Source organism: Gekko japonicus, unplaced genomic scaffold, assembly GCF_001447785.1.
Source record: "Gekko japonicus isolate JY-2015 unplaced genomic scaffold, Gekko_japonicus_V1.1 scaffold1411, whole genome shotgun sequence".
In the NCBI taxonomy this organism is placed as follows: Eukaryota; Metazoa; Chordata; class Lepidosauria; order Squamata; family Gekkonidae; genus Gekko; species Gekko japonicus.
This window is the reverse complement of record NW_015170323.1, coordinates 25,714-38,573: the sequence shown is the minus strand read 5'-3', so window position 1 is coordinate 38,573 and position 12,860 is coordinate 25,714. Positions and strand designations below refer to the sequence as shown.

The window sequence follows — 12,860 nt, the reverse complement described above, 5'->3', positions numbered from 1 at the left end:
CGTGTGTGTGTGTGTGTGTGTGTGTGTGCATGTGTGCACGCATGTGTGTACCCTTGTTCACTGGATTTATAACCAAATTGGAAACTTTTATGAAGGCGCACCAATATGTCTTTTGATTGGTTCTTCCCGTGTCTTTTAAAGGAGACTAAACCAAAGAAATTTAATTTACATTCTCAAGTGCTGTCAAGTCCCAACTAACTTATGGTGACCCCAGCAAGGGGCTTTCAGCGCAAGTGAGATGCAGAGATGGTTTGCCATGACCTTCCCCTTCCTCTACTGAGTCTACCTTGATGGCCTCCTCTCCCACCAAAGTATCAATCCTGCTCAGCTTCTGAGATCTGACAAAACACCATGCCTCCTCCCTCTGAACTTATGTGTATGTGCCTGTGTCAGGTCACTTCCAGCTTATGGTGACACTATGAATTTGCTCAGGTCTTGCAAACTGAGGGCTACGGCTTTCTTTCTTGTGTCCAGGGCTATTTTGGGGCAGGAACGCACAGGAACGGAGTTCCGGCTGGCTTCAGGGTCGTTATTAATATTAATAATAATAATTATTATTAATAAACATGACAGAATGTTAGGAAGGGCTAATATACCTGAGCAGGGCTATTTTGGGGCAGGAAGGCACAGGAACAGAGTTCCGGCTGGCTTCAGGGTTGGCCACGCCCACTACAGTAAAAACCTCTGCAGGCAGGGAAGGCCTGGAGAGCAAACCCCCCCCACTCCCAGGCATGCTGGCCAGGGCCCCCCTGAAAGGATGGGGAGGCATTAAAATGCCTCCTGCCTTCCCCAGAAAGGCCAGGTTGCCCGGGCTCCCTGCAGCCTGGGGCGCCCAGGCAAGTCAAGGGAAAGCATGGGGTGTGGCATAATATGCTAATGAGCTGCACTGTCAGGGGTGTGGCCTAATAGGCTAATGAGTTTCTGCTGTTGGGTGTGGCCTATTATGCTAATGCTCTTCCAAACATGCATTGCACTTTTAGATCCCCAAGAACACAGGCGGGGATTATGCAACCCACTCCATAGTGGTACTTTGTCTGGCCCATTTTTGAATGCGTTTATTTCTAAATGAAATGTCATTTCCCACGTTCTCAAAGTAGGTGGCGATGAGGAAATCCAAATGCTTTGCAGTGTTTTATATCCATTTGTCACTCCCCAATGCCACCCACGACCTCGCAGTCAGCCTGGGTACTGCACGGAACGTTTTGCTCTTGTAGCGCCCAATCCTAAACCTGTTTATTTGGGAAGTTGGGAGTAAACCTGGCTCTCTCCTGCGGGGCGTCTCCTCCCTCAGAAGCGTGCACGGGGATTGCAGCTGGGTGAGTCGCTTTCCCTGCCTCGCGTATCGCCCTTTGACTAGCTGTGTGGCGAAGTAACAGAGCCGCTGCTATCCCTGCAATTCCACCGTTGTGCCTTGGAGGACGGGTGGGACAAGAACTACACTTCCCAGAAGGCAGCGGTGGACTGAAAAGGGGCGGAGGACAGCACGGTCGGGGGAGTGCTTTGAAAGTGACGCGGGCGGACCTGGTTGTGTTTTCCCTTCTTCTACACTGGTCGTTTCTGCTGGCTGCTTAGTGGGTAAAGACGAAGCTCGCTGGTACCGGGTAGGTCGTAGGGCTTTGTGGGGAGACGAAGAGAGGTGGCATCCCGAAGTGTGGGCGACATGCATCCCCCCCCCCCCCCCCCCCCCCGACTGTAGCCTATGGCGATGATCCTTGCATGCATCGCCTGCCTTGCATTGCATTGTCATCTCCTTTCCTCTTCGTCTCTCTCTTCGAGGTGATGGGATGTCCTGCCTTAAGCAAGTTTTCGTTTGCATTTGTTCTCCGGCGCACTCTCGCCGGGATCGCTGCTCCAAGCAAGGCTACAGAGAGGATGACCCTAACGGGCAGGCATGAAGACAAACTAGGCTGCGGTAAATAGGGATGCCAGCCTCCTGGCGGGACCTGGGGGATCCCACGGAATTCCAGCTCATCTCCACGCTTACAGAGACGGATTTCCCTGGAGGAAATGGAGGCATTGTGCCCCACTGAAGTACCTGACTTCCCCGGGCTCCACCGCAAAATCTCCAGGAGTTTCGCAACCTGAATTTGGAATCCCTGCCCCACATCCCCTGCCGGTCGCCAAGGGGAACTTGGTAATCCTGTGCCCTGTACTGAATTGGAATCCTGGTCCATCACGGTCACTATTGTCTACTCAGACTGGCGGCAGCTCTGCAGCGTTTCAGGTCTTTCACATCAGCTATTGCCAGGTCCTTTGTAAATGGAGATGCCGGGGATTGAACCAGGGAATTCTTGCATGCAAAGCAGAGGCTCTTCCTGAGTCACAGCTCCCTCCCAAATAGGTGGTCCACAAGGAACACTGGTCCCAAATTGTGAAAGGCTTTCAAAGGTCAAAGAGCTGCGGTGGTTCAAGTGGTTAAGACGCTGAACTGCAGGCTATGGAAGGTCAGTAGTTCAGCAGTTCGAGACCCGGGTGCTGCATGATGGAGTGAGCTCCCGTCTCTACTTCCAGCTCCTGCCAACCTAGCAGTTTGAAAGCAAGAAATTGCAAGTAGATCAATAGGTACCACTTCGGTGGGAAGGGAACAGCGTTCCGTGCGCCTTGGTGTTTAGTCATGCCGGCCACATGACCACAGAAACGTCTTCGGACAGCGTTGGCTCTTCGGCTTGGAAACGGAGATGAGCACCGCAACCCTAGAGTCGGATTCGACTGGCTTTCGAGCAAGGGAACCTTTACCTTTTACCTTCAAAGGTCAAACACAGCTCCTCGAATTGGGTATGGAAACAAACTGGGAGCCAGTGTAGATGTACCAAGGCTGGCGTGATACAGACCCTATGATCCAGGTATGGGCCCTGCAGCCACACTACACATGATGCCCGAGATCAGTGACTTTGCCTCCAGAAATGTCATATACTTGTGATGTGAACAGCAGTCTGGTGCAGGGTTGCCAGGTCCCTCTTGGCCACTGGAGGGAGATGAGGGGGTAGGGTTGCCAGATCCTGGTTGGGAAACTCCTGGGGATTTGAGGATGGAGCCTGGGGAGGACAGGGACCTCAGTGGGGTGCAATGCCAATAGAGTCCACCCTCCAAAGCATCCATTTTTTCCAGGGGAACACTTTCCCTTTGAAGAAAGGTTCAAATGCTTGGGGCTCTTTAGCTTGGAGAAACGAGGTCGAGGTTTATAGGGTTTTTAGAGACCTATGGTGCTGTAACACAACACCAAAACAATGCAGTAGCGACCCCTATTGGGCATGCGTGGAACTGCACAGTTTTATTGGGGGATTTAAAAGTTGGAAGTGGAAGCTCGGGAACACACAGTTTGAGAGCATTTTTTTTAACACTAGCTCCTTCCTAGCTTGCAAACAGCATCCTCCTCTTGATGGCCAGCATGGCCTGCGGATCCCCTGTACTTTCAGCCAGTGTTCCCTCTGAGCTGAGTTAGTGTGAGCTGGCTCACAGTTTTTGAGCCTCTGGCTCACACTTCTTTGTCTTAGCTCAGGAAGGATGGCTCCAGAGCAAACTAATGTATGCAGTAGCCAAATAACCTGCTCACAATTCTAATGCCAGTGGCTCACAAAGTGGAATTTTTGCTCACAGGACTCCTCAGCTTAGAGGAAGGATTGCTTACAGCTTTTCTACCGCCTACAGTTCCCAGGCATAAAGTGAATGCTGTGGAAGGAGGACTCCATGGCATTGTACTCCACTGAAATCACTGTTCTCCCTAGATGTAGTGGTCTCATGCATCTCAGTGCTCCAGGCAGCCCAATGGGGTTGCTATTGCACTGTTTTGGTGTTGCGTTACAGCGCCATAGCGCTCTCAAAAGAACGTTTAAAAAAAGACGGAGATCGCCGCGGGCGAAAAAGGGTGGGAAAACGTCATTGGAGGAAGTGCAACGTGGGCATTTTACACAGCACCTCGTAGCGCCTCAGGAACGGTCTAAGAACTGTCTAAGAACTATCCAATCGGATGATGGCAAAGTGGAATCATCATTGGAGGAAGTGCTACGTGGGCATTTTACACAGCACCTTGTAGTGCTTCAGGAACGGTCTAAGAACTGTCTGAGAAATATCCAATCGGATGATGGCAAAGTGGAATGACAGCACACAACATTGCCTGGCACACCCCACACTTCTAGATCACCCCTTGGATTTTAACCCCTGTTCTTTGGTCCCAGAATCCTGTATCTTGCTTCCATTTTTTCTTGTGTCACCTGAAGGTGACTCATACTGAATCAGACCCTTGGTCCATCAGACTCAGTATTGTCAACTCAGACTGGGAGCGGCTCTCCAGGGTCTCAGGCTGAGGTCTTTCCCGTCACCTCCAGCCCATTTGTATTAACGGGAGATGCTGGGGATTGAACCTGTGACCTTCTGCATGCCAAGCAGAAGTGTTTCCACTTAGCTCCTTTTTCTATAGCGTGTCTGCTTTCTGGCTGTACAATGCTCAGTGAATTGTGTACATGAGAATGTGGCTCTACTTTAGCTGGGGGACCATGGCCCCGTTCACACGAGGCGTTTTGGGCCGGGAGTGGGCCAGATTGGAGACGGAGCAAACGGGCGTGATCCCACGCCAACATCTGGCTGGCGTTGCGCTCCCGTCTCCGATCTGGCCCTCCCCCCGATGCGGCGCATCAAAAGTGAACCACCTACCGAGGTGGTTCATCCGGATGACGTGCCGCAAGCCGGGCCGTCGGATCGCCGGCGCGTCTTTGTGCCAGCGCATCCCCGGCTCCTAGCCGAACTGCGCATGCTCCGACATGCGCAGTTCGGCAGGCTCCCCGTCAGGGCCGCGTTTTCTCCCCGGCGTTTGATCGTGCCGGGGAGAAAAGGCGCCGCGGCCAGGGGATCCGTGGGATCCCGCCGCGGCGTCTCAACTCTGGCGCGGCTTTTAAAAGCCGCGCTTTTAGAGGCTTTTCCCCTGCCATGTGGATGGGGCCCATGAAATGAGAATATCTGTGTCAGGAAAAGCATTTTGGTCTTTCCAAATGGCATACTTCTATGGAAGCAAGATAAAACGTAATGTGTTGCTATATCAAGAATGCAAAAAGCAGATCTTCCATTCTCTGACTGGAGGGCAATCTCATCCTTTTCCCCAGAACTCTCATGCCTCTCCTCAATCTGTTGGGGTGATTCGTTGCACAATGCCTCACCCAACCACTTGCTGGCTCTTCTTTATTGCAGGCACAGGGAGGTTGCTCCACCCAGCCTCCAGAGGGCTACAGAAGAGGCCAGTTGGCAGAGGAGCAGAGCAAACTGAAGAAGACCAACCTGCAGCCAGGAGAAGATAATAGCGCGTTTGGCGGGAAGTAACAGGAAGAAGGCGAGGGGGTAGGGGAGAGCTGTACTGAAGACGCAACTCGAGCAAAGAAAGGAATTTTCAGGGAGGACAGTGAACATTCTCAGAATAGCAGAGCTGAGAAGGAGACCTTTTCACTATGGACCACCCAAACGACAAAGAAGATGCCCTTTTTTCCCAGAACCCACCACCCTACTCCGAGAAACAGTCCTACAGTCAGCAACTAATTCCTGCTGATGGGCTAGCAAACTCTGCCATGCCAACTCAGTACCAGCCTTATTACGCCCCATACGGTGCAGTGCCCAGCTCAGGACCTGATGTCCGACCTCCGCTGCACAGCACTGTTGTCTTTATACCTCCTACCGATGCACCGGATCACCTGGCGTATTCCATCTCCACCATGCTGTGTTGTTTCCTGCCTCTGGGAATTGCAGCCGTGGTTTACTCTGTACGGGTGAGTCTCTCCTTGATCAGCCACGGGAGGTGGAGGATGGGGGAGAGGTCACCGTCTGACCAAAAAGAAGGGAAATCACGAGGGCCCATTTGAATGTTCTGTTTTGGCTTTTTAAGACCTTTAATGCTTTTGGTTTTCAGTATTTCATGGAGGATCTCATCTCACAGCAGTCTGGATTGAAATCTCAGCTTTTCTCACCTGGCTCTGCTTTGTGCCTGGCTATTTGTTGTGGGAGTGAGGTTGGCCTCTGCTGGAGTTAGGAGTGATGAGTCTGGGTTTTTGAGTGACAGGATTCCCTCCTGCCAGATTTTCCTCCGGCCACATCCGTGTTTGAGTTTTCCCTCCAACTGTCCCTTTGGGAACGAACGATCGGCCTTCTGCAGTGGTCCCTTCTTCGTACGAATTTTAATTTTTGATCCTCGTCTTCTGACTTTAGTTTTTACGAACCGTTTTGGGTACTCAGGGTTGCTCAGTAAAGAAAATCTGCAGGACGATAAGCAGCCCGCTTGACAAAGAGGGTGGTTGGCTTCCAGGCAGGAGCCGGAGATCTCCTGGGATTACAACTGCTCTCTAGGGGACAGATATCTGTTCACCCGGAGAAAGCGGCCACGTTGGAAAGTGGACTCTATGGCATTGTACCCCATTTACGTCCTTCCCCAAACCCTGCCATTCTTGGGCTCCACCTCTAGAATTTTCACGTATTTCCAGACCTGGAGCTGGCAACCCTCTGAAGCAACCCTTTTATTCAGGGGAACTGATCGGTGTAGTTTGGAGGTCAGTTGTAATTGCAGGAGATCTCTAGGCCCCTCCTGGAGGCTGGCAACCCTTTGCCCTCCCATGGGTTTTCCTTGCTATCCTTCTTCTGGTGACTGGAACCCAGTTATGGCTACCAACGTCCAGGAGGTGGTTTGTGATCTTCTCCAGGAGACAGAGATCAGCTCTTCTGGAGAAAATGGCCACTTTGGAAAGTGGCCTCTCTGGCTTTAGACCCTCCCCAGATCCTGCCCTCCTCAAGCTCCACCCACCAGAACCTCCAAGTATTTCCAACCTGGAGCTGGCAACCCTTCGGTCAGAAAAGATGGTGCTTTTCAGGAGTTCCTTTGACAGGCAAATAGGTTTTTCTTTTCAACTTGGCTGTTGACTGAAGTTTCCTGGGGGATTTCATAAATGCAATGGCAACTTCTTGGCTGGAATAAACTCCAGTCCCAGTCTGACCAGCAGCTTTGGTTGTGTAGGTGGGAAGGAAACACTGACCCGTCTATACCCAGCTCCTGGTTTAAGAATATTTGGGGATATGTCTGCTCAGTTCCAGTCCAGGAGGCCTTCAGAGACCAACAACATTTCCCAGGTAGAAACTTCCCAGAGTCAAAGCTCCCTTCATCAGATGTTCCCCTTGGACTCAAATGTTGCTATTTGACTGCAGACCAACACGGCTTCCCTATGAAATGAACTCCTTGGAATATGCCTGTTTACGTCAGCTGTGATCTAGTGTATTTTGTTACTGAATATTTTCTGGGTCCATACTCTTTGGTCCATGCAAAGGCGACACACTGTTCCGGCACAGCTCAGAAACAGTGGTTTCCGCATGCCTGAGATGTCGCCTGGTCCCTTATTCACCGTTCCCTCTCTCCTTCCTCCTCAGACTCGGGATGCCAACCGGATGGGGAACAGCACTGAGGCTCAGCGGAACTCCAGGATGGCACGGATCTTAGCCCGTTCTGCGCTTAGCGTCGGGATTGTGTTGTTTATTATTGCTACTATCCTATCTGTTTTATATTTACTCAGTCTTTTTTATTTTTTTTAATTTTTAATTTTTATTTTGGAAAGCAAAACATAATATCGTGGGGAATACTATATTATACCTACAAACGCAAACTATAATATAGCGGGGATAGAAAAGGAAAAAAGAATTATATAACTATATGTATATAAAATTATACATTACACAATATACATTACAAGAATATTATACATTACAGGATATATAAAACAGAACAAGTAAATATTTTCCCCCAGCTTCCCCTTTGTTATAGTTTTAAGGCATCTTCCTTTTTCTCTGTTATTAATTAAATTTTAGTTTGATTTATATTTCCATTTACACACATACAGTAATTGAACATAAACTATGATCATTCGTATTCAAAATCATACATTTATATAGAATTTAGATTAATTTTTAATAATTCACTTCTACTTAAATAACTTCATTCTGTCTTCTCAATCTAACATCATATCTGGTAACATTTTCATTTTGATGTATATTTCCTAAATCTTTCTTTCTATCATCGTCTATTTAGTTTGGTTTTATTCTTGTTCTTCAGCTATAGAGTTCAAAAAAATCTTTCCGTTTTTATTGAAATTCGGAATTTTGCCACTGTCACATATTCATTTAGTTTTTTCCTCCATTTCTTCAAGTCTGGACATCTCATTGCCTTCCATTTTGTTGCAAATATTACTTGTGTCACTGTCAGCTTGCACTTGAATAATTCACTATATATTTTTGTAATATTGCTTGGTAAGACATTTAGTAGCATATTTTTGAATCCATCGCAAACTTGAGATTTAATATCTTTTGCACTTCTTCGTGTATCTGTATCCAATACTTTCTTGATTGCTTGCATTTCTACCACATAAGATCAAATATTGCATTTGTATTCTGACATGTTCAGCACTTCTCTTTATAATCTTTATTTACTTTTGCTATGTCTTTAGGGGTTATATGCCATCTAAACAACATTTTATACCAAGATGGGTAGGCATGTTAGACTGTCTGTCTGTAGCAATAAAAAAGAGCAAGAGTCCAGTAGCACCTTAAAGACTACAAAAGTCTGTGGCAGGACATGAGCAATGATACAGTTTGCTGAAGAAGTGAGCAGTGATTCATGAAAGCTCACACCCCACCACCAATGTTCCCTCTAAGCTTGTGAGCAAAGTTCTACTTTGTGAGGTACTGCATTAAAGTTGTGAGCGAGCGACTTGGCTACTGCATCAATTAGTTTGCTCTGGAGACATCCTTCCTGAGCCAAGACAAAAATTTGTGAGCCAGAGGCTAAAAAACTGTGAGCTAGCTCACACTAACTCAGCTTAGAGGGAACACTGCCCACCACATATTTTATACCATTCTCCCTTAATATTTGACATTAGGTAAACGTAATTTCTTTAATCCAAATATCTTCCCATTGACTCATATCTATTGTTTCTCCAAGATTTCACATCCATTTTGTCATACCATTTTCAACTTGCTCTGTTTCAGTGTCGTATTGCAATAACATTTTATACATTTTTCCCAATAGGTGTTTTGAATCTCCTGTGAATAGTTGTTCAAAAATCATTTTCTTTCTTAGTCGACCACCTTCTTTAGCAATTTGTTCTTTCCATTTTAATACCGTTTGATGATATGATACCCATGGAATGTTTTTTTCCTTCATCTTAAATGGTTTTCCAGGAGTTTATTTTTCCTTGTTTATCCATCATATTCACATAAGTTATATAACAAAGTTAGAGTCCAGTAGCACCTTTAAGACCAACAAAGTTTTATTCAAGGTGTGAGCTTTTGTCTGCACACACACTTTGTCAGACGATGGAATGGAATTACAGATAATAGTTGTATATAGAGAGGGTGGCTTGTTAAATTAGCATGCAAAATAGTGAAGATGTTTTTTAACGGATAAAAAGAATGACAAGCTTGGTTTCTGGTTATCATCTGTTTGGGTTCAACTGGGAGGTGGAACAAAATAGGTCATAAATATGTCAGAACTGGAGATGGATGTACCCTGAATTATGAGAATCCAGTTCTGTTGCTTCAGACCAGCACAGCTGCCCACCTTGATCTATCATAAATTATGTGATCAGTTTTCTTTCTTATATTATTATCGCAATAAACGTCAACTGGGGATGTCAGTGGTGAGGTTGGTGGACTTATTCTGTTTCTACACTGAAACTATAATCTTAATAGACCATCTCTCAAGATGTGACTACTATCTTGCATTTGAATTGTTTTTAGTGATTTCTTAATCCATAGGTAATTATCAGGGCTATTTTTGGGCAGGAACGCACAGGAACGGAGTTCTGGCTGGCTCCCGAGTTGGCCACACCCAGCAGGAACTCATTAGCATAATAGGCCACACCCAACAGCAGAAACTCATTAGGATTGGCTACGTTAGGGGTGTTAGGCCTAACATACAAAGGAGTTCCTGCTACAAAAAAAGCCCTGGGTTTTGACAACAAACAAGGTAAACAGAATAAGAAGCAAAAGGTGGGTGTGGCTGGATGACTACACTTCTGGTAACATGGGGGTACGGCCTAATATGCTAATGAGTGGTGTCATCAGGGGTGTGGCCTAATATGCTAATGAGTTTCTGCTGTTGGGTGTGATCTATTATGCTAATGAGTTCCTGCTGGTTTTTTTCTACAAAAATTATGTATTCCTTCTTTAATATCGATTGTCTCCAATTTAATATTCCTTCGATTTGAGTTTATGTTCTAATGTCACATCCAGTTTAATGCAGTTGCTTGGCAATACCATCTGATATTTGGTACAGCTAAACCTCCTCTTATTTTTTGTCCTGTAATACTTTAAATCTTATTCTTGGCTTCTTTCCACTCCATATGAAATTATCATTTGCTGCCATTTTTAAAAAAGCTATTCATTTTCACATTCTAGGGTGTGTGTTTTTTACCTCCTCTTCTTCTGCTTTAGTTGCTATTAAGAACATTGTCTTCTTTTTGTTCAGTTTATATCCAGTTCTGTTCCACAGTTCATATTTTAATACTTTCATTAAAAATAGCCAAGATACATTGTCAAAAATTTTCTCTGCATGTAGGAACATAATTGCCATTTTCCCCTCCTTTTCATGTTGAATGTTCAATTGCACTCAATAAATGTCTAATATTATCTTTCATGTATCTTCTTGGAACAAACTCCGTTTGGTCTTCATGAATTAAGTCTGGAATGCATTTTCTTAGTGTCTCAGCCATAACTGTTGTAAAGATTTATTTTTTAATCCACGTTTAATAATGAGATAATTGTGGTAATTATGGGTCATTCCCTTCTTTGTAAATTAAAGTTATATCCGCTTCTTGCCAAGTAGGTGGTATATGCTTTCTCTCTTGTATTTCATTTCATTACTCTTTGCAGAGGTACTGCTAATGTTTCTTCAAAGCACTTATAGTAAGTTGCTGTCAGACCATTTGGTCCAGGAGCCTTTTCCTTAAGCTTTTTTTAAAATAGCATAATTGTTTTCTTGTATTCTTCTGTGCTCCAATATAAAATTTTAATTGGTACTTCTGGTAGATATTTTCCCATTCCTTCTGCATCTAGTAAGTCTTCCTTATAAAGATTCAAGAATATTTTTTTTGCTCACGCATTTTTTGCTCTGCATAAACTACTTGATTTTCTTTCCTGATTCCAGGTATTCTTCTTTTTTTCTCTTTTTTTAGACAGTGTACTAACAGAGCGATGGGGGGAGGGGCTGAGAGTGCTCTGGGAGCCAGCTAAGCCTTATGCGGGCATAAGGTAAGATATGCCCGCCTAAGTGCCAGTTTTGATGGTGCAAGCCGCCGGTGATGCACTATTACTTGTGTGTACTGGTGGTGGGCCATGGTCGCCAACCATCACCACAACTGAGGTGTAGGCCCCTGTGCTGGCATGGCGGTGGGTGGCAGGGGCATAGACTTTCCAATTTCCCGGGCCAGTGATGTCACAGGCCATTGTCACTATTTATGGAGGCGGAGCAATGTGGGATTTAGGAAGGGGTTCTCCAGAAATTTAGGGGGACCTGGAAACCCTTGAGAACCCCCCTAGCCAGGCCCAACGGCTCAGAAACAAAGCATGGCATGGGCAAAATCCTCTACATAAAACCCTGGAGAACCACTGCCAGTCTGAGTAGACAATGATGACACTGATGGACTGATGGTAGAGAAATCATGCTTTGTGTGCGAAAGGATAAAAGTTTAAACCGAGAAGGTCTAAGAAAACAGGTGTTGGAAAGGATCTGTCTCTGTCTGAATCTCTAGAGGTCACCTGCATCAGAGCAGACCATGCTGAAGTAGATGGACCAATGGCATGAAGACCAGTGTGGATTGAGGAGACCCATGTTCAGATCTACATTTTGCATGACACTTACTTGGTGATACTGGGACAGTTAGATTTGAGCCCAATAGCAGATTAGAGACCAACAAGAGTTTCAGGGAATAAGTTTCCAAGAGTCAAAGCTCCCTTCATCAGGCTGGGTGATATTGCCATTGTCGTGAGGTCAATATAAGGGAAGGGAGACTGGAGGAAGGGTGGGATAAAGAGGAAATTGACAGACAACATGTGAGCAGCAGAGTCCATTAGGATGGAAGAGGAATTTACAGGGGGGAAATAGCACCAACTGATGTGACTAAGAAAACAGATCTTCCCAAACTAAAGCATCATAAATTATAGCATGGACATGAACCTATATTGTGATGCATTAAGTGATGTAGCAGTGGAGACAAAACCTCTAGTGGTATTTAGTTGAACTTCCTGGACAGGCAGAGGGTTGCCACTGGCCAAACTGCTCTGACTTTAGAGAGTTGGGACAAGCAGCAAGGCTGGAGGAAGGGGATGTAGATCCATGGTTATAGAAAAGAAGGATTCTAAGACCTGAGAAAGCAAAGCGGTCCAAATGAAGCACGACATAGAAAGCTGTACATAGTTGAGAGGAATTAGAAAGGAATGGAGATGCACAGTTGGTGTGAAGTACATTTTAGAAATTATAGAAACAGCATAGAAGTTTCTTAGGTGGGGTTAGCTACAATGCTATTGCAAGGTCTGTGTGATACAATAGGGGAGGCAGTCCACAGAAACCTGTATTACATTTTCAGACTCTCTCTCTCTCATATACTTTAATCTCATATACCCTTCCTATAACAATTCCTCATCAGAGGCATCCTACTTAGATCTATCCAAGGGGGCCTACTCCCAGGGAAGTGTCCTCAGGATTGGACTATAAAGAGCTCTATTCAAATCCTTAACCACTGAGCTTGCTAATACTTTTTCCTCTTTCAGTTCCTTAGATCAATTTGCCCAATCCCCCATCAAACTCAAATCTTATTGGCTCTTGCAACTATGAGTAAATTATTATT

General features: G+C 45.7%; 1 protein-coding gene across 1 annotated transcript in view; it reads left to right on the top strand.

The window, feature by feature from the left end:
• Window positions 1–2,810: 2,810 nt before the first annotated feature.
• LOC107116201 (interferon-induced transmembrane protein 2-like) overlaps window positions 2,811–12,860 on the top strand; it is a 14,476-nt gene continuing 4,426 nt past the window's right edge. The window contains exons 1-3 of the mRNA XM_015418083.1: window positions 2,811–2,843; window positions 5,182–5,750; window positions 7,393–7,534. Of these exons, the coding sequence (XP_015273569.1) occupies window positions 5,436–5,750; window positions 7,393–7,534 (457 nt within the window). The 5' untranslated portion in view covers window positions 2,811–2,843; window positions 5,182–5,435. The remainder of the gene's footprint in view (window positions 2,844–5,181; window positions 5,751–7,392; window positions 7,535–12,860) is intronic.